At 37.5% G+C, this 21,147-nt stretch overlaps 1 protein-coding gene across 50 annotated transcripts in view; it reads right to left on the reverse strand.

The window, feature by feature from the left end:
• The window catches only part of TRDN (triadin), a 233,660-nt gene that overhangs the window by 40,577 nt on the left and 171,936 nt on the right, over positions 1–21,147 (reverse strand). For 45 of the 50 annotated variants that reach the window (XR_010471337.1, XR_010471336.1, XR_010471335.1 and 42 more), the window contains 3 exons: positions 17,980–18,030; positions 17,363–17,413; positions 7,797–7,826 (listed from right to left, as the gene is read on the reverse strand). Coding sequence is in view for 47 of the 50 variants with exons in the window: in XM_065056785.1 (XP_064912857.1) it covers positions 7,797–7,826; positions 17,363–17,413; positions 17,980–18,030 (132 nt within the window). In the remaining 3 variants the exon portion in view is untranslated. The remainder of the gene's footprint in view (positions 1–7,796; positions 7,827–17,362; positions 17,414–17,979; positions 18,031–21,147) is intronic. The other 5 variants (XM_065056787.1, XM_065056818.1, XM_065056824.1 and 2 more) reach the window with 1 other exon arrangement.

Below are 21,147 nucleotides of genomic sequence, written 5' to 3' on the forward strand. Positions count from 1 at the left end.
TATCTGCCTTCATACAGTTAGCATATTTGTGTCTTTGCTGTTTAGTTTGCCTTATACCTCAGGGCTGCATAGTGAAGAATGAGCTGACTCTTGTTTTTGGGAGATTTTGCTGTTGTTGCCTCAAACAATTTGGATTTTTTTAAGACTTATTTTTAACTGGCAATTCAAGAGTACTTTATGTAACTGGGAAAAACAAAAAGTAGTTCAGAAAGAGGGAGGGAGAAACTTTAGCATGCGGTAAATATAGTAGAAGTAGCAAAGAAGTACAGACATTTCCAACATTTTAAAATGGTTTTTAATGAGAGGAATCGCTTCAACATGAATCTGAGATGCATGCCTGTAGGGAGCATCAGTAATGATCCCAATTTTTCTCTGTTTCCCAGTTTGTCAGTTAAACAATAGAAATGCACTGGGAAATGTAAGTCTTGTTGAAACAGCAATCTTGTATGATAGCCCTGAAAGCTAATGTCTTTAAAGTACTATAAATCCCAGCAGGACAAATCTTCCATCGATGGAGCTGGAAAGAATAAAATTTCAGTCAAATGTAGATGAGGTGCATGTGCTGCATTAAAGCATTTCATCTTTAGGCACGTGTGGCGAAAGACCTGAAGAGCTTCCTCTCAATATCATCCTCCGCTTCTGACGGTTTCATGGGCTCTTCCCTGAAATTGTGGGATGGGAACACATAGATGAGGGAGAGTGTGCTTAAGAAGCTTTCACTTTTAGTAATATCAGTTTTACATTTGCACATAGCTAAGGCAAAACATAGCCAGGCTCAGGCCATGCTTTATTGCGGCACAAATTATTGACTCATAAAAGGTAACTGAGTGAAATAAGACCGACTGAGATATGTAGGATGTTAGAGTGGTGATATTTTTTCTGAATATTCACATTAGTTTATGCCCAAATAGTGGTGTTCACTATTCTGTATAAACAATTACAGCAAAAAGGAACACCTCTTGCAGATATTAATATTCATTAATATTTGAATATTCAGTTTATGTCATAATGCTTGTTATTTGTGAAAGGTGCCAAACTAATGCTCCAGATTCCATGCAAATACTTTGAATACCAACTTCTTTGTTGAACTCCACCTTTACTATGACTGGATGTATGAAAGTATAATCACGGCAGGATATATTTTTACATACGATATTAAATACAAGTAAAATAACCATCAGTAAGACAAGAATAAGACGACTTCATGAAAATATAGAAAAGAATTATTTTGGAGGTGGGATTAGTTGGTATTAGGAGTGGTGAATAATAAAAAATAATTAGCTTTTGAAAAGATGGACTTTTCCCAGTGTGCTACCAAAATTACTCTGGTGATTAAAGGAGAGGACTAATGACTAGCTTCTAGAGGCAGAACATCTTGAATCAACTTTGTTCCTCATGAAATGCTGCTGATCGCTGGTTTTGCTTTAATTACAACTTTGTAAGAGCACACTTCTGAAAATGATGTCTGCATAGATATAACAGGAAATGTAGATTACCACTAGAAGAACTGTTAATTCTGGAGTTGCCTCTGAATAGAATACATCTTTGCACAGAGCAATAAAGTAAGTTTATCCCATGGGGAAATTTTTAGCCAATTAACCATGTGTTATATGGATATCCAGGTGTTTAAGCATATTATGTTGATTGACAGGTGAGAGTGTTGCTTTGCTGACATGATGCCAATATACATTTATTACACCTAACTTATAGTAACAGCACAGTCCACCAATTACACAGATCACTCTTCAGAAATCACAGCTGTTTCATAATAATTAAAATACTAGTTTAACTGTCTCCAGTTGTTGGTAGCAGGGGCTGAATAAATTACTATTGGACTTTAAGGCAAGAAAGAATGATTAACACAAGTTGCAATCATAACTGTAATTGAAATACTATGCTGCATCTATCAATAAGAATTGTATTGCAGGTTTATTGTCACATAAGACACAGAAAAGTATAATCTCAGTTTTACCTTCAGTGGATTGCAAAGGTGTAAGCAACAACAAGGTTTAAATTAAATCCCATTGAAAATAAAATTGTGGGTATATTTTAAAAAATATTGATGCAAGTTGGCATCATTACTTTTACATGCCTTAACTATGAGTACACTGAAAACAAGGTGCTAATTTAATGCTAAGAATCCTAGATTAAATATTTGCATTAGCTCCTCCATCTAAGTATTTTACAATGAAACTGGATATTCAATCAGTTATTAAGATCTAGAAATTACTTGCTGCTTTTTCATACCTTTCTTTCTTTTAGTGTCAGATTCTTAAAAGAGAAAAACTAATTAAAGATTTGGGGAGGGTTGTCAAAATAATTGACTACAAACTATCCTGATATTCATTCCAGTTTGTTTTCCGTTTTTGTTACTAAACCTAATCTATGTTCCTTGTTATAGTCAAGTCACAAATATAAGTATCTCCTGGGGGCAATTCTTTGCATTCTGACAGATACACAAGGCAGATGAAACACTCTTTGCAGATGTTTATTTCTCTCCATTAACTCTAAAGTGAGACTAGGGTGAATAGCTTTAACATAGATTACTAACTTTAGGCATCTAAATTTGTATGTGTTGAAGTTTCTTAATGATTAAATTAATCTGAGGATCTGAAAAAGCTATTTAAATTTCTTAATTCATTGAAAAGTCTTGAGCCCACTGCACTCATCATTCCTCTGCCTACTTTCTACTTCTACTGAATGGGTACTTTGGATGGTGTTTTCTGATCATGTCTTATACTAACTGAAATATCTCCAGCATGGAAAGTACATGAGCCTGGTCCCTCCAGATCTGGCCATCACTTAACAGAGGTTGTACAGATCACTAAGTCTCACATAACCCTGGAAAATGGACACAAATTATTTGTATCCTCCAAGGTATTTGAGACAAGGTAAAGAGAGATGAAACAAACTTCACATAACTGATGTAGACTTTTGCTTGTCAAAGCATTTTCCATATTTTGTGCAAATTCTCAATTCATCAATATTCATTGAAAATGCTGAGGTTTTGTTGCTTCAGCATGGGAAGTCAAAGCTCACCAATGTCTAGCCTATCATCTGTTAAATGAAAAATATATTTTGGAAAGAGTGGATTTACATTGAAAAATACTTTGTCTGTAGACTCACATAAATTGTTCTTTGGTAAAAATGCCTTTTTTAGTTCTTAGTCTGATTCAGGAGACAACGTTAACTACCAGCTCAAAGATCCTGTGGGCTCCATCTTGTGGCTAATTCAATGACTGTTACCTCTTGACAGAGCTGCTTACCTTCAGCTACAGTCAAAACAGCACTGCTACTTTAAACAGAGTAGCAGCATGTGATTGTCTTTATTATTTTCTCGTACATAATAATGAATTTTTGTCACTATTTTAAGAAAATACTTTCAAAGTATTCCTACTATTTTTTTTCCCCTGTTCAGCAGTATATATTCTGTTTGGAGGCTATGTGTTAACACATTGCAATGATCAAATTAGGTAGTCTGCTTTCTTATCTTTTGAGGCATGTTAGAAAACTACATAATTAAGGTGTGGTTCATGTTTCACCAGTGGCATGTGCAGCTGAGCAGAAACCACATGCTGCCATCACCATTTGCTTTATAAACAGGAAGGCTGCCTTCCAGTTTTTCTGGTCAAGTCCAAAGCGAAGCAGTTCTGAAATGCACTACTGTGCAGTTATTTTTCAGTTTGGAAAGCAACTTAATTTTTATATACATTGAAAAGGGATACTGCTGTGCCTTGGCCAGTTTATGTCACACTCTGGATGCAGAGCAGCAGTTTCTAAGCAATGGTTAGAGTACCGTTACCAGAAGTAATTAAAAGAAATTGTCCTTTACTGGATTGGCAAAAATATGTACTTTGGACCTGGAATGTACATGCCTTGCCTGTTTTCTGCATTTGTTTGATATTAACTGCACTCAGACTATATGCAGTTTTTTACACCATGATGCATTTATTGAGAAAAGGTCAAAGAGTGATCTTGCATCCTCTCATGTCAATTTATTGTTGATGAAACTTGTCACATGAATGTGTTTTTTGGCTTTCTAAAAACTATTAAATGAATTTCAGAACAAGCTGCCAGAGCAATAATGCTCAAAATCGGAACAGGAGTCATGTTATTGACGGGCAACTAACTTCTACATCTCACTGGCTTACAAGTACTCATAATGTCTAACTATGGGCAGTCTATATGGGAGATGAGACTCCCAGAAGGCAACTACCCTGAAGTAGATTCACACTCTAACTTGCTCTCAGAAGCACAACAGATCGATCTCTCCCTCTCTCATTTACCAGCTATAGGGAGCCTGGAGAAACTGACTTCATGGCAAGTCAGGTTTGCGATCCACTTTAAACAGTGAGGCAGTTCTTACAGGTATATGTGTGGATGTGTAACCCATAGGGATTACGTGATGGTTAAATCCTGTTTGGGTTACTAGACTCACAGAAGTGACAAATATTCAGGCAGGCTTCCTAAGACTACCCTGGAGAAAGAATTTAGCTTGTTAAGGTTGCTTGCTTGTCATCTGCATCTCAGTCCATGCCCTCTTTAGTCAGAAATCAATAAGGTATGGGAGCTATGAACTGAAATGAGAAATTCCATTTTATGCAAAACTAGAAAACCTTGAAATTTGCTTTAATCTGGCTCCAATTCACATAAGTGGTTTTGTGACTCTAATTATGAAATATTCTTTGAAATATAAAAATACTGTTTGGGTTTGATATATTAACATTTATTTCCTTCAGAAAGGGCATTTAAAACTGAAAAAATGCTGAAGTATTTTGGTATTCAAGCTCTGTTTATTGTTTTCCAGAGGTGCCCTGAAGCTGTTTGGCTTTATCTCAGACCACCAATATGTGAATCCATTGTAATTTACCTGAATCGTTGCTTGCAGTTCTTTGAGTTAAGAGCAAGAGTTAAATATTTTTGTGTACTGACAGCCAGATTTGCTCTTGGGGATTTTAGAAAGAGTCTTCCTCACGCAAAGAGTTGCTACCTCTTGCCCTTTAGGAACTGACAACTTTTTACACATTTCTATGACAGCTTTTCTATTCCACACACGCTGTAATAAGGCATAACATGATGCTGGAAGCTGAAGCCGACTATTTACTAGGACCTGGGTCACGAAATCTTAGAAAGCTAACATTTCAAATAGAAACGGTAAATGCATAAATTTCATGCATAAGTTTTGCCTTAAGTTTCCTGTTAGTATCACTCATATTTGTGGAAATCAGTGAAATACATAAGCTTTCTCTGTCTTAATTTTGTTCTTTTCTGTCTCTTTCAAACTCCTTCATGTCTGATTTATGTTATGTACAGAATGTACCATTAACTGGAAGTGTCATTCCATCTTCTTCTGCTCTGTTTTTGTGATGGCTTGTCACTCTGTATTGCTCATTATTCTTGTTTGTCTAGATGAGGGGTGTGTATTTGAATAAGACAAAATAATTGGAGGAAGCTTTGTATACAGTACAGTGCATATGTGCTGCATGATTCGCATGAGAAATGACAAAGAGGTGTTTGAACTATGCATGCTACTACCACAATATATTTTGGATAATGAGCCAGTCAATTTAGAGCACTGTCTGGCTACTTCTATTATTTTTGCAGCAGGGCAAAAAATACCGTCTCCTTAAGAAAAATCAGCAAACATTGCCCCTTTTTATTGACAGATAGAGGAATACACATGCAGCCTGGAGCAATTTTTGATGAAAACAGAATAAGCATAAATAAATAAAACCTGATGATTTGGGGAGTTCGCTAGTAACATGCAATATTTTCTGCGTGGGGCCTACAGAGAGTGTGAAGCTAGATGAGAAAGCGAAAGGGTGGCATGTTCATTTTTTGGAAGTGCCTTTTAGCTTCTCTCCAACTCTACAGTTTAACGCATATCTACTGAAGACAGTTTTCCTTAGTTACTGGAAAATATAATTGGACTAACATGTTTTCCATTACAATCCCTATCTTCCTTGCTGGCAATGTTGGTTATGATCTCAGGAAAGCAGAGGGAGGTTTAGTCAAAAAAATAAAACAAAATTACGATATCAGAAGAATGACCAAAGCTGACTTTTCAGTTCATATCTCGATGTTTCTGTGAAGTAGATTGGTGGTAACCAGCAGGATGAGGTACATCCTGCCCTGAGCCAGATGTCTGAATGTATCCTACATATACTTGTTGGTAAAATCCTTTCAACAAATTAAGAAATCAGAGGAAACAGCTTTTTAGCATAAAATATCTAAAAAAGAAAATGAAATGGGAAAATTGACCCAACTAAAAAGAATGTTCAGTAAAAATTTATTTTTTTATCAGTTGGGGAAGATTATGGGTAAGGAGGAAAAAATATCCTAAACCATGAAAAATGAACCAAGGGCAAGCAGTAGATGTTTCTAACAAGTTACCTTGATGTTCTTCTGTAAATGAATGGGCTCATAACCTGTGGCAAGGCTGACAGAAGTAGCACCCTTAGCAATTACCTCACTCCTTTCTTTCCATTAAGGATGTAACAGTCCATGTGATGAATTCAAGGCTGTGAACACAGCAGGCGTTTTGATGTATGAAAACCAAAGGCAGTAAGTGTAGCTGCCAGTTTTCTGATTCTTCCTGCTTTGTGTGCTACCTCTCATGCCTCAGTTATTGCAAATTAATCTTTGGACAAAATAACTTGCTTGATAAACACAGTTGGTTTTGATAACCAAAAAGAATTTTATTATTCTGTTCAACCCATTAGGTGAAATTTTGGCTCCACTGGAGTGAATGGGAATTTTGCCATGAACAGCAACACAACCAAGACATCACTCAGGAGCCATTAAAACAGTTGAGACTGTAATTTTTTTTCCAGTTCAGTTAACTATTCTGTATAGGGATAACAGAAAAAAATGGCAAAATTGAAAATGTCTTCATGTATAGACAGCAAAGCCTGGCTCCACTGTTCAACTATGTGAATCAGAATTTCCAGACCTCTTTGAAGGGGCAAAAGGCACTTCCTCCCTGCAAAAATTTAACCCTCTGTGTCAGTACATTTCGGAAGTAAAGAACCATATTTTTGTCGCTGACTCAATGCTAAATCTTAAATAATGCTCTGAAATCTATGGAAAAGTTCTGGAAATGTTCCCATTTTAGTGAGAAAGATATGGCTTATAAATCAATAAAGTTGAACAGATTAAAGAAAAATATCACCTTTGTGCTAAACTTTCTTTTTTCTTGCTGTTGAAATAAAATCAACGAATTTAAAAAAATATTTTGACTCAGCAAATCTTATTCTAAAAGACAACACTGTAAACAGATATTTGGGGTCTGATTAATAGAGTATATTAATCTTTAAGCATTTTAAGTAATGTTTTAGGTTCTGGTTCAGGGCAATTTTTTCTACTAATCTGTTAAAATACCAAAGAACAATTTCAGCAGAGGTTACATGCATGCTCAATACGTATCTGGAAAGAGGAAATTAAATGTGCCTGGGAAAGCGCCTTCTGCAAAGAACAAACAGCCAGGTCAGCATGCATGGTGCACTGCAAGTTTTGTTCTCTTTGACAAATCCCAACGTGGTGACAAAAGCCTTTCATTTTCTTCCCAATCAGACGATGAAGTGTCTGATACCGGGCTGTGTTGGCCTGTGGTAAAAAGGAGCTAACAATGCTGGAAATGACAACTGTGTTATCACAGTAGGAGCAGATAAAGCTAGCTGATGGTAGCACATGAGGTGGTGTATGTCATTGCAATTGTATCAGTGAATGAAAGAAACATTTCTCACAGCAGTCACAGCCTGAAAGACACTTCAACCAAGGGAAAATAATTGTTTTACCTTTCTTCTCCTCCTCCTTTTTCACTGCAGCTGAAATGGAAACAAAAATACTATATTTTCACAACAAAAATTAATAACGTAATAGTAAAAATGTAAACACTTATATATGTGCCTTTTGTCTACATTTTTCAAACCATACATATATAATGCAATATAGGAATAGGTTTTTTTGCCAGATAAAGAAACTGATGATCAGAAAGATGAAGTGTTCCCTCACAGACATCCAGCCCTGCTATTGATGAGAACAAACTCCAGCTTTCTAGATTCTCACACTTAACTTTAGTCACTAAGTCATTGTTCCTCCCAGACATGAATACTGGCAGATAGAGGCACAAAGTGAATATTTCAAAATCATTAATGAAGAAGGAAGATAAACTGGAATGGGAAGGCATGAAGGGGTAAGGAGAGGCTAGAGCATCATCTGTTTTACAGAAATGTGCCTTTTTGCTGTTAAAGCTTGTAGAGTTAAACAAATGCATAAAATCAGAAGTATAAAACCACCCAAAGTCATGTTCAGGTTTCTAAGCCTCTGCCTAGCATGGGGACTTACAAGATTCGATCGTGCAGCAATCCCACCTCCAAATCCCACAATATGAGTTTTGTGGGAAGGAAGATTGGACAGAGACTGGAAGGAAACTGCTCTCTTTTCGCCAGTTTAAACAACCTGGAATTAGTTCCCTGGACCAAGCTGTGCTGTGTGATCAGTATTCAAACTTTGAAGACAGAGTAGAAGTCTCCCAAAAGCTCAGCCTTGTATTTCAATAAAACATGTCATGTACCTGCAATGGGCAATGTGAAAACAAATTAAATTGTGCTAAAAGGTCTGAGATGTCTCAAATGGGAGGGTTACACGGGAAGGTCACACGCATTTGCAGATGACTGCAGCAATCCTGACGGAGCTGAGACCATTTAAAATCTATGCACTACCCGTTCCCCAGCCTACATTTATAGGACTCAGCCTTCTAAAATGTAGCTACAGATGTCACTTCATTTTGAAACATGTCTGCTAGAAGCGGTGGTAGTAAGCCTCTGCCTTAGGTTAGCATTTTGGGGAAAACAAAGACAGAGAAGTTCAAATTCAGAGCTCTTACTTGCCAGAAAAGAGCACCTGGCACCAGGCTGGAACAGACCTGATGTGGCACTGGAACTGGAAACAAGCAGAAGCAGAGCTCTGCTCTTCCTTTGAAGAACATGTCCTGGTGCAGGACAGAAATCAAGGGATCAAATTGGGGAGCAGGCACAGTCTCGGATGTTTGCATTATGGGTTTAGGTGCTGATCTCTGCCTCTTCAGTGTTCTTAAAATGAAAAGTCATTTTGTTTCAAATTGTTAGTACATTTGGATAAAACAGATAAAAAAGGAAAGGGTTAAACCTGAAATTAGTGAAATGTCATCTGTCAATGGCCTGTCACAAAAATAATCCTGATTTTGAAGATATTTCATGGTTTCTACCACTTATTTTCCTTTGAGAATGAAACATTTTTAGTATTTTAAGTATGTGCCAGCAGTAGAAAAAGAGGTTTCATGCCTAGAATTATTGAAAAACAACCTCAAGTTTTCCACGATCTGGTCCTCTTTGCAGTCACTTTGCTTTCCTGGGTGATGTGCATGTCAAAGCTGTGAAGTGCACCTTTCACAAATCTGTTGTTACAGAGGATTTAGCAATTTTTCCCCCAAAAGCTGCTACAGAAGCCTGAGTGGCTTTCAGAAGACACATTGCCACTTGAAGCATATTGGAGGGACTCCCAAATCAAGAGGAACCCCAGATGTCAAAACTCTGGGTAGGCCTTATAAGTGCACTTCTGGGCTCCTCCTGACGTCTGTCCTGCCAGCTGATGGGCCGTGGCTCATCACACCTCTGGTGCTGAGGCAAACACAGACAGAGCAAGATCCAGCTGTGCCTGCCGCTGCACTTATGGCTAGCTAATTTCTGTTATTATGCTATCATATCCTATTGTGACAGCTGTCTGAATTTTCACCTTGGCCACAGTTTTTCCGATGGAATGTACTCAACAAATACTCAACAAATCTTAAGAGACAGAAGAGACCTCATTCTGACTACTGTCGCCAATAGCATTGCTCTGATCAAATCCTGTTATTCAAACTTAAAATGACAAGGAGTTAATGGAAAAGAGCACAAACACCATCCTTTACATTGCTCTTTCAGAAGCTGAGCAACGTGTTTGTACCTGAAATGCAGCAAAAAGATGGATAGATTACCCAAGGAATTTGGCCTACAATTGATAAAAAGCCAGATTACCTGCTGAGAACAAATGTGAGTAATACATTATAGCTGAGCACGGAAGGACATGAAATAGAATAGAATGATGAAATGGGAAATGTGATACTCAGATATGAGAAATGCTCTTGGCTGTGTTCTTTTTTACCTTGATTATTTGGAGATTGAACAAATTCTTAAGCAAAATGTTTTTTTGCACTGTACTGATGGGAGGTATCATGTAGCTCTTGAATTAGGAATTTGTACTTACAAATCTTTTCAAGAACTATATTAACAGCCTTGAATCACAATCTTCCTTTGCTAGACTTATCCAAATCCAATCACACATTTCCAGTTAATATATAGTACAAAGCAAAACATGTTTATCAAGGATGCACATCCCATTTTCAAGGATCATGAATCCAGATCAACAACTACTCTGGAAACCAGAAGTAAGCACCATCATATTTTCTGTTTTGGGAATGGGGAGAAGAAATCATTACAAAGCATGTCTGACCTTGTTCAACATTTTTTCAGTGGGGTGGGAAAATAAAGGTAAATTTCCAGTGATGGAAGTGTGTCAATGTAGCATGTATTTTCATGTAGAAAAAATCAAAAACAAAACCAAACCCCAAATAGCTTGAGGATGATTCTATTATTTTTAACTGGTATCTGAAACTTGAATCTAGATCACCAGCAGACCTTGAACCCCACAGACACTCATGGTTCTGAGGGAATTTTCTGAGTTGTTCAATGAACAGAAACACTTCTGAAATCTTGAAAATGTCTTGAAAACACCAAAAATCTTGAAAACAGTTTCCTATTCAAAAATAGTCTGTCCCGTGTTACTTTATGTCCGAGCATAGCCAACAAATATTTAGTTTGAATACTGTCAAAGAATTGACTTCTCCCACAAATTCTCCTGTTATTTTCTTATAGCAAGCCATTGATTTCCATCCTGATTGATGAAATTTATCTTTCTTTCTAAGTTTACAATAATTTATTATGTAAATCTGGGCTACGAAAACTGCATTTCCATATAGATATGCTTTTGAAGAGCCCTTGACTTTTATTTGTGATTTTCAGTCTTATCTTGATCATACTAATTAATCTCAATGGTAATATGAATCTTTCCTGTTTTTCTTTCTATGAGACTTTTGTTACTATTTCCTAGCCCACTTCAGTGACACATTATTATGTAAGAGTTTTTTGCACAGCACTTCAGACAAGATTCATCTTTCATTTATGCAATGGCCTTAAAACACTATACTCATTTTCTTAATGCATCTGCACTTGGAAGAAAGTTCCTCAGCAGTAATACTTAGTTCCTTTCCTTAATTGACACAGTTAATTTAGAGATAAATTCTTCTTTAATATTTTCCCTCCTGTATACATTATATTCTATTTATTTACAGTAAAATTCTTTGCCATCATTCTGTCCATTCACCTTGTAAATTCAGTATATCGCAGCCCCTACTGACCCTGAATTCTTTAACTAATTTTATGTCATGTAAAAATTTCATGAAATTACTGTGAAATTACTACTTTTTGTGTTAATTAAGAAATACAACATTAGTCCAGACATAGAACCATAAGCAATTATTCTGTAAATGAGCTGCAATATGAAAATTAATCAACTGCTCTCTGCTTCCTAATCAGATATTTATTTCCCTCAATATTGTACCTCTTAGACAGATACTATTTAGTTTCTGCAGTAATTCCTATAATGGAACTTTGAAAAAACCTACTTAAACGATCCCATAAATGTTGTATTCATTACTTTATTAAGATGTTCAAAACATTTATTACTAAGGCATCATTTCCTTCTGCAAAAACTATGGAGGCTAGATCTCTGTGATGTGATTTTCCAGATATTTGGTTTTGTTCTGGCTTTCATTATGATTTCACCAATTTTCCTGACAGATTTTTAAATCTCTGAATAACTCTGGAGTAATTTAAAATATTGTATGTACATTGACACACTTTGAGACAGAGAGTAACTGATTTGCCTAAAGTTGGTGGAAGTTTTGACTAAGTTCTTACATTTATTTTGGTAATAGACCAAGTCATGGTAAGTTATGGTAACACAAGATCAAATGCAGGCTCATCCCGTGTTACGTATTCTGTGAAAACTGTTCATATGCATGCTGTTATGCTGAAGTGAAAACCGACTCATGCAGGCAGCTACAGCAAAGCGCCTGAAATTCACTAAGTTGATATTGCTTTGCCCACCTCACCATAAATTGTCCATCTGTTCATAGCTTGATAAGAAGGTACTCTTTTAAAATATTTAAGAACAGTATATAGTGATATTTCTCTCTTGGGTCTTCCTAACAGATAATTTCTCTCTCTGTTCTGGTCTGAGTTCAGAATTTCTCTTATCTATGTCAAGACAAATTTTAATCACATTAAGAAACCAATTAAAACCAGTATGGTGAGCATCAGAGAGGAGAATTTAGCATTTAAATTGGTTGGAGCATCTGTGTTTAGAATGATTCTTATTCAGCAGCAGGAGACACCTTTCCTGCCTTTTTCCTCCTGTGGTCCAGGTTATAACAAACAGGTTTGGAGAACTGACTTTTCTTATTCAATTATCTTAATACATTTTATTATTAATGGGCTAGGAAGGTGTTGCAGTTGAACTTCCCTGCATAAGCTGACTGTCACTTTTGTCCCAATTTGTAAGGCACAGCTGTCAGATCTGCTAAGAAAAACTTAATTCACTAGATAACTCACCCAAAAGTTTACAGTGTTTTTCTCTTTATAACCAGTAATGCCTTAATGAGAATACACGAGCAACACAAGCGTGCAAGCTGTGCTTCAGATTATCAGGAGTCAGACTATATGGATTATCAGACCCCCTGTAAAGTCACTGGGTAGACGTGATAAGAGAGTGGTTACATGCCTAAGTGAGTCTGCTTTGACTATGTGTGGGGTCTGCTCCAGCCTCTCATCAACAACTAAGGAACAGGAAATACTGACTCCTGGCAGAAGGATGACTTGTCTCATCCCTGTCTGAATCTGTGATACTTGATACCTAAAATGCATGAGGATTAATTCAAGCATGGTCCCAAAGATAGACACACATCTCTGAAAATATCACAAAAGGCCAAAGAGCGGGGCAGAGCTACCCAGGGATTGGATCTCTCTGACGTACCAGAGGGTCAAAGTCTCTCTCTGCCGTTCTCCAGTTTTAGAGTGTCAAATATGGTTTTGGAGAGGAACAGTTTCTCACTAGATCTGTGCAGAAAAGAGTTCAATTGGGCCATTAAATGGCAATAAACCAGGAGGAGTCTGATTCTGTGAGCTGTTGGGAAGCACACTGTCCCAGTCAGAGAAAATCCTGATTTCTGATATCTGATACTATGTAAAACAATATTATGCAACAAGAATTTTGTTTTATTGCATAAGCATGCATAAACAAAAAAGTTATAGATAGAAATTCAGAGGACTTTTCAGAGTGCTATCATGGAGATCTGTGAGTCCTAGCATGTAGCAGTCCCTGCCTTCAGGAAATATTAATACCTTACGTATCAGTGGACGTACTTTCATTTACAAACCTGTTTTGACTACTGAATGTGTATTTCTACATATATGTGCAGATGCACCTTATTCAGCTTGAATATTTTCCTTAGTAAAATAATAAAGAATCAAGTATAAAACCACAAGGACAAAGTTACAGTTGATAGTTTGCCATAAAACTTTCCTAGTTTTTTAATTTATCTAAACTGCTTTTTGGAATTAAAACTTTATCTCCTCCCTTTTGTAATATGATATTAATTCATATTATGCGTATTATTTCTGTTCTTTTTCTCTTATTTGCTTATGTCTACTGAAGCTTTTTTACAGAGAAGGGCTGACTCACAATAGAAATTTTATACCTCCTACTATGACTCAGTCTTGTTTTTTATATATCTGTCATTATCTTAGTATCTGACTTTTAAAGCTTCTATGTTTTCTTGAAGTATTTCTCATCAGCAGTGTTGAGCAATGAGGTTCTATAATGGATGGACCATTTAAACAGGCTGATATTGCAATTTTTATGCACCTAATATATCTACCCTACATTTAGCTTCTCTATAGTCAGGATTTTCTATTGCTATCCAGCTTGTGTGAATTTGACTTTCACATTTCAATAATGTATTTATCTTAAAAAAGGAGTTACACTGTGGTCACTTCTATAATGCAATTTAGAATGGATTTGACAGATCTCGATAAAGTGGTAAGTGCTAATCAAACCACTGCTTTTTCTCAAGGCATTTTTTTTTATTGGCTAGTTTAAACTGAAATGTCAACTAAAGAAGCTCCCTATGTCCTCTCAGTTGGCTTAAAAAAAAGCACCAGTGCTCATAAAGGTGACCTGTTTGCATTTCTTTTCAGGGCAATGGCCACGAAATTTTTGGAACACTTTTTCCTACAGAGGCTTTTCTCAAACTGTCTGCCTGATCTATGTGACATGTCACTCATAATTACTAAGAAAGAGAGGTGTAGTGAAGCACAGCATCCCACATGGATGCTTAAAGCCACTTTGAGCATTGGGGTTACATTCTTCTGACAAAATGTCCATGTCTTGTCATACATATTCAGTGTCACAGAGTTAGTTGTATTTGTTTTTGGAAGTGCTGCATTCCTATGTATCCCAGGAGCTAAGAAATGGCTTATGAAGATCTGTCACATGGAACAGAAAAGACAGAAACAACTTTTAAAAACCTGCAATCATTGAGCTGAATAGCCTTCAGAGTGAGCTTGTATAAGATTTGCTGTGTCATGAACTTTGTTTTCTAGAAAATGACTGAATCCTATTGTAGACACATAGATTGTAGACACTGAGATGTTTCCACTCAAGTTACATTTTTCTGTTGCAGTCTTGCTCCAGGGGCCTTGAAGGATCTGCCGTCCTGCTCAGAACAGCCGCTTTACAGACCTAGCTGAGATACACGAGACTTAAAAATAAGGCAATTGGCCTGATCATGTGTCTAACAGCATCTAATGCAAATATTCTAAGTTCTTATAGAGCCAAATAGAGTCAAAGAGAAATGCTCTCATGGCTGCGAGGTATCAGCTGCTCTCAGTGAGCTGTGCAAAGCACAGAGTACATCCACAGGTGACCTTCTAGGTCATATGCAAGCCACTGGGAAAACAGAAGCGAGTTGTGCTCATCTCACTTGGGAAGCTGGTAAAGGCTGTGCAGACTCAGAACTATTAGCCCCACTAAATTACAGCGTTGGTCATCCAAATATCCTACTGTTACCACAAGAAACAATCAGTTCTAGTTCAGATTTCATCCAAGTCACTGTTCTTTATCAAAATAATCACAGATGTCTCTAATGCGACCCTGTACTGCAGTGTAGTTAAACTCAGCATAGTCTGCACTAAATGTCCAGACCTTGGTTCTTGTGTCTTGACAAGTAGGAAACTGTAAGACTGCAAGACACAGAATCTTTTATGTCTCTTACAGTATTTTAATCTATAGGTAAAAAAAAAAATAGCCCATGTGGAAAAGTTTCATGGGATGTGAAAGTTCACTGGGAACATATCAGATATTTTCTACTGCAATAGAATAAGGAAAATCTTGCATGTGTCCTATCACCCACCATGGGAAGAAGACTTAATTTTATTAAAAAAAAAAAAATAGTGGAGCTAATCACTTTGAAGTATTGAGTTTGTTCTTAAATATACTGAGCATAAACAGCTTTACGTGTAGTCAGTGAAATTCAACAATGTTTAATTAAAGATGTCCTTTCTTGTCAAAGCTCAGTTTAGGAACTTGAAAGGAGCTGTTATTCACCGGTTGTTTCACTGGCTGATCAAACTGAGCTAATTAAGTCATTTTTAAATACTTTTCTGTATACTTGGGCGGGTGTTTGACACTTCACCGAAGGTAATTCGTTATCAGTGCAGCTAAAAAACTCTTACAGACATGTATCACTTCTTTTACTTGATCCTTTGTAATAAATAGTATTTTACTTTTTTTAATCACTGAAATTTAAATAAATCAGTCTTAAATCCAGAAATCTTTATGTAGAGCTGAAGACTAAAATTAGATAAGAAACTCAATGGGAAGCTCAGTAGTCAAATAGTTAAGGGTTTAATCAATGTTTAACTCTTCATTAACCTACCTATGTTTCACAGATGTGTTTGCTAGAACCTAGCAGGAAGTCCATAGGCCTTGCTTGCCTGAAGCTCAAAATGTAAAAGTCAAGTTGTGTTAAACCAATAATCAACAGACAAAAAACCCCAACCCTACTGCAGTACTCCCTGTTTACTAAAATAAACTAAAAGAATTGGTACAACTGGTACAATAGTGTTTCCTTATTTTTCTAATGTCCTTGACCTTGGACTGACAGTCTGGGTTCATCTACTTTAAGTACTTCAAAGAGTTTCAGACTATTTAAGCCCTAGTTCCTTTTGTAGCACTTAAGCCTTCATTTCACTTCAGAAAGATACAACTGTGCAAAGTAGTAGCTGATTTGTACTTTTCTCCTGTATACTACTTACATCCACTGTATGAAGTAGCTGCACTTAAAAACTTGCAAATGTTATCTTTCATGACTTTATCAGAGAAAATATTGCCTCATTATTTCTGGTGTTCCTTAGGGAAAATCTAAAGATAGGAAGCAATATTATTCAATTATCTGAAGTAGTTTTCAAAACTGTCTGAAAGTTTCTAGGATTGACTACCATATTTCCATGGCCCAAATGATTATTATTAGTTACCAAGTTATTATACATTCTTATCCATGTTAAATTATTTACATATTTAACCTGAGAGACTGCTTTGTAATGAGCAAGTGGTATTTAATCAATATGCAAATAGTGTCAAAGTAAAATGAAGTTTTGTTTAAATTTAGTTGGTATGCATAAATAAACCCGAAAGCATTTGGTTAATTATAATTATAGTTTTATCACTGCCTAAAATTGCCTGGTATTTAAGAGGTCATGTACTATAAATTGTAATTGATCTTTATTTCATGACTAGTGATGATATTTCAACGTAAGAAGAGAGAGCAAAGCACAGCCAAATAATGTGTTATAGGAGAAAAGTAAAATGCAATCCAAAATGACAAACTTAAATAGAAAGAATGAGAAAAAAATTCAGAAAGAAGAAAACAAGTCCTCATAATTTTGGGGGCTATAAAGTACTACTGCTACAACTTGCTTGTAGAGCCTCATATGTATCTCCTCTTTATCACGCAGATAAAGAGAATGTCCACCAGCAAAGGATGCCAGTCAAGGATATTTATGGATGGCTAAGTGAAGAAACTAGGATTTTTTTTTTGAGAATGCGTGAATAGTGGATTTATTTTCTCAACTGACTCTTATGCTAAGGCTCAACTTTGGATTATTACCTTTATCCTTTTTTGTAGTTAAAGCCTTGATTTCTTTTCCTTTTGGAGAGTCTGGAAAAAATAAGAAATGCAAAGATGGAAGGAGAAAGTTAGTAATGTAAGTACACACTGTGTTGATCAGTACTATAACAAACTTGCGTAGCACCAGATGAAGCAACATGTGCAAAACAGGTAAGTGTTAAGAATTAGAATTTGTTTGCTTCAATAAAAGGGTCAACTTAAGAATGGAAAGCAAAACAAAAATAATTCCCACTAAATTAACTGGCAAAGTTTCTGCAATTCAAACCATGCAATCATTCCTGTGCAGCTTATCATGTCAGCCTGTCATGTGAATTCAGTAACAGCACGTTTACTAATTCACTGAGAACAGGCCAGCATTTACACTGCAATATTGGCTATACAGGTCAGACAGTCAAAGAACACTACAATAAGGGTGAATTGTATCAGTCACTGCTCCTCTCAACATATCATATCTATTAAGTGAGAAGAAGTTAGGTTTAGCTTCTTTTCAACGAAAGCATGTATTTCAAAATATATCAAAACTGCACTGAAATACCAGCAGACTCTTTCATGAGGACAACTTGTTATTTCCCAACCACATAATGATAAGACGTTACCCTTCTCCTTTAAGGCTGCTGAAGGCTTCACATCTGTTCTTTTACTAGTCTCTAGAAAGAAACATACAACATTTATCACAAATCAGGTTAGAGCATTAGGATGACATTTGAAACAAAAGCAATTCAAACAATTTGATATGTAAACACCAAAAAAAGACAGAATCACAGAGTGGTTTGGGTTGGAAGGGACCTGAAAGACCATCTAGTTCCAACCCCACCTGCCATGGGCAGGGACCCTTTCCAATAGAATAGATTGTTCAAAGCCCCATCCAACCTGACCTTGAACATTTCCAGGGATGGGGCATCCACAACTTCTCTGGGCAGCCTGTTCCAGGGCCTCACCACCCTCACAGTGAAGGATTTCTTCCTAATCTAACCTAAATCTACTGTCTTTCAGTTTAAAGCCATTACCCCTTGTCCTATCCCTACACACCCTTGTGAAAAGTCCCTCTCCAGCTTCCTTGTAGGTCCCCTTTAGATACTGGAAGGCTGATATAAAGTCTCTCAAAGCCTTCGCTTCTCCAGGCTGGACAATCCAAACTCTCCCAACCTGTCTTCATAGCAGAGGTACTCCAGCCCTCTGATCATTTTCGTGGTCCTGCTCTGGACTCATTCTACCAGGTCCGTGTCCCTCCTATGTTGAGGGCTCCAGAGCTGAATGCAGTGATCCAGGTGGGGTCTCATGAGAGCAGAGCAGATGGGGAGAATCATCTCCTTCAACCTACTGGTCATGCTCCTTTTTGTGCAGCCAAGGATATGGTTGGATTTCTGGTCTGGAAGTGCACTGCCAGCTCATGTTTAGCTTCTCATCAACCAACACTGCCAAGTCCTTCTCCTCAGGTCTGCAATCAATCCATTCTCTGCCCAGCCTGTATTTGTGCTTGGGGTTGCTCCAAACCATGTGCAGGATCTAGCACTTGACCCTGTTGAACTTCATGAGGTTTGCACAAGCCCACCCCTCAAGGTGCCTCTGGATGGCATCCCTTTCCTCCAGCATGCTGACCACACCGGACAGCTTGGCAGTATCAGCAAATGTGCTGAGGGTGCACTTGATCCCACTGTCCATGTTGCCAACAAAGATGTTGAGCAGTGCCAGTCCCAATACTGGGCCCTGAGGAACGCCACTCATCAATGTTCTCCACTTGGACATTGAGCCTTTGACAGCAACTCTTTCAGTGAGACCATCCAGCCAATTCCTTTACCCACTGTGTGATCTATCCATCAAATCCATGCCTCTCCAACTTAGAGACAAGGATGTCATGCCCAATAGTGTCAAATGCTTTGAACAAGTCCAGGTAGATGATGCTAGTTCTTCCTTTATCTGCCAATGCTGTAACCCTGTTGTAGAAGGCCAACAAACTTGTCAGGCACAATTTGTCTGCAGCGAAGCCATGCTGGCTGTCACCATTCACTTCCTTAGTTTTCAGGTGCCTTAGCATAGTTTCCAAGAGGATCTGCTCCATTACGTCGCTGGTCACAGAGGTGGGACTAACTGGCCTGTACTTCTCCAGGTCTTCTTTTCTTTCCTTTTTAGAAATGATTATTATATTTCCCCCTTTTTGGTCAGTGGGAACTTCACTGGGCTGCCACGGCTTCTCAAATATGATGGACAGTGGCTTAGCGACTTAATCTGGCAGCTCCCTCAGGACCCGCAGATACATCGCATCAGGACCCATGGACACCTTGAGGTTTCTTAGATGGTCTTGAACATGATTTTCTCCTACAGTGGGTGGTTCTTCATTCTCCCACTTGCTGCCTTTGTCTTCTGTGATTTGAGAAGTGTGGCTAGACCACTTCCTGGCAAAGACTGAGGCAAAAAAGTGGTTGAGTACCTCAACCTTCTTCGTATTCTGGGTAACCATGCCCCCCGTTTCCTCTGGAGAGGGCTCACATTTTCCCTAATCTTCCTTTTGTCACCAATGTACCTATAAAAGTTTTTCTTGTTGCCCTTGAAGTCCCTGGCCAGATCTAACTCTATCAGGGCTTTAGCTTTCCTAACCTGATCCATGGCTGTTTGGACAACTTCTCTGTATTCCTCCCAGGCTACCTGTCCTTATGTCTACCCTCTGTAGGCTTCCTTTGTGTTAGAGTTTGTCCAGGACCTCCTTGTCCATCCACACAGGCCTCCTAGTGGTTTTTTTTCTGACTTCTTCTTTGTTGAGATGCATCACTCCTAAGCTTGGAGGAAGTGATCCTTGAATATTAACCAGCTTTCTTGGGCCCCTCTACACTTCAGTCCTTTATCTCACTGTACTCTACAAAGCAGATCCCATAGGAAATTCTGCTCTCCTGAAATCCAAGGTAGTGAGCTTGCTGTATGCCTTCCTCACTGCCCCAAGGATCTTGAATGCCACCATTTTATAGTCACCTCAGCCAAGGCTGCAAAAATTAAATGGATTTAACAACATAGAAGTAAAGAACAGGACACAACACCAATGTCATTAATTCATCCTTTTAGACCTGGATATGCAAAATAATAAGCCTTCAGTGTGTCGTAGGTTCTTTGAATTTTGAGGAAACTGTTAAGATATCTCTCAAGTAGGCAGTAAAGAATGATAACTTACAAAGAGGAAAGCAATTCTGTAGATCAATTGGCATCAATGGATTTTTCATTTGCTGAACCCAAATAAAAATTAATCTACATTAGTACAATTAAAATACTAACCAAATTGGTTTTGAAAGCCAGAGGCTGATGATGAATTGGGAGGTTTTTTTATTCAGAAGTGACAAAAGGACCAGAACTCCATTATTATTTTAAAATCAAAGAGTCCATATAGGTATTGCGGGTGAACAGGTTTTCACTTCTTGCATATATATAGCCTTTTAAAATCACAAACAAGCTGGGTATAAAATAAAGGCAGTGCTCATCCTTCAAATGTACATTCATATATTTTATGTCACAATGAATAGTCCAAAAACATAATTGTATCTCCATTTTTTCTGCAGCATACGACAAAGTATTAAAGCAGATGAGAAAAACATTTAAATTCTAGTTCTCCCTTTCTTGTACCTGACAAGGTGGAACCCAAGGATAAAAGAAATTCCAGAAGTTAGCTGAGCACAAACAAATCAAAACTATGACCTTGTTGTGGTGCCCAGGTGAGACAGTGACAAAGAGAAGAATCCCGAGCCCCAAGTGGTGCCCTGGTTTCATTCTCTGGGTTATTC

This window comes from Columba livia, chromosome 3, assembly GCF_036013475.1.
Source record: "Columba livia isolate bColLiv1 breed racing homer chromosome 3, bColLiv1.pat.W.v2, whole genome shotgun sequence".
In the NCBI taxonomy this organism is placed as follows: domain Eukaryota; kingdom Metazoa; phylum Chordata; class Aves; order Columbiformes; family Columbidae; genus Columba; species Columba livia.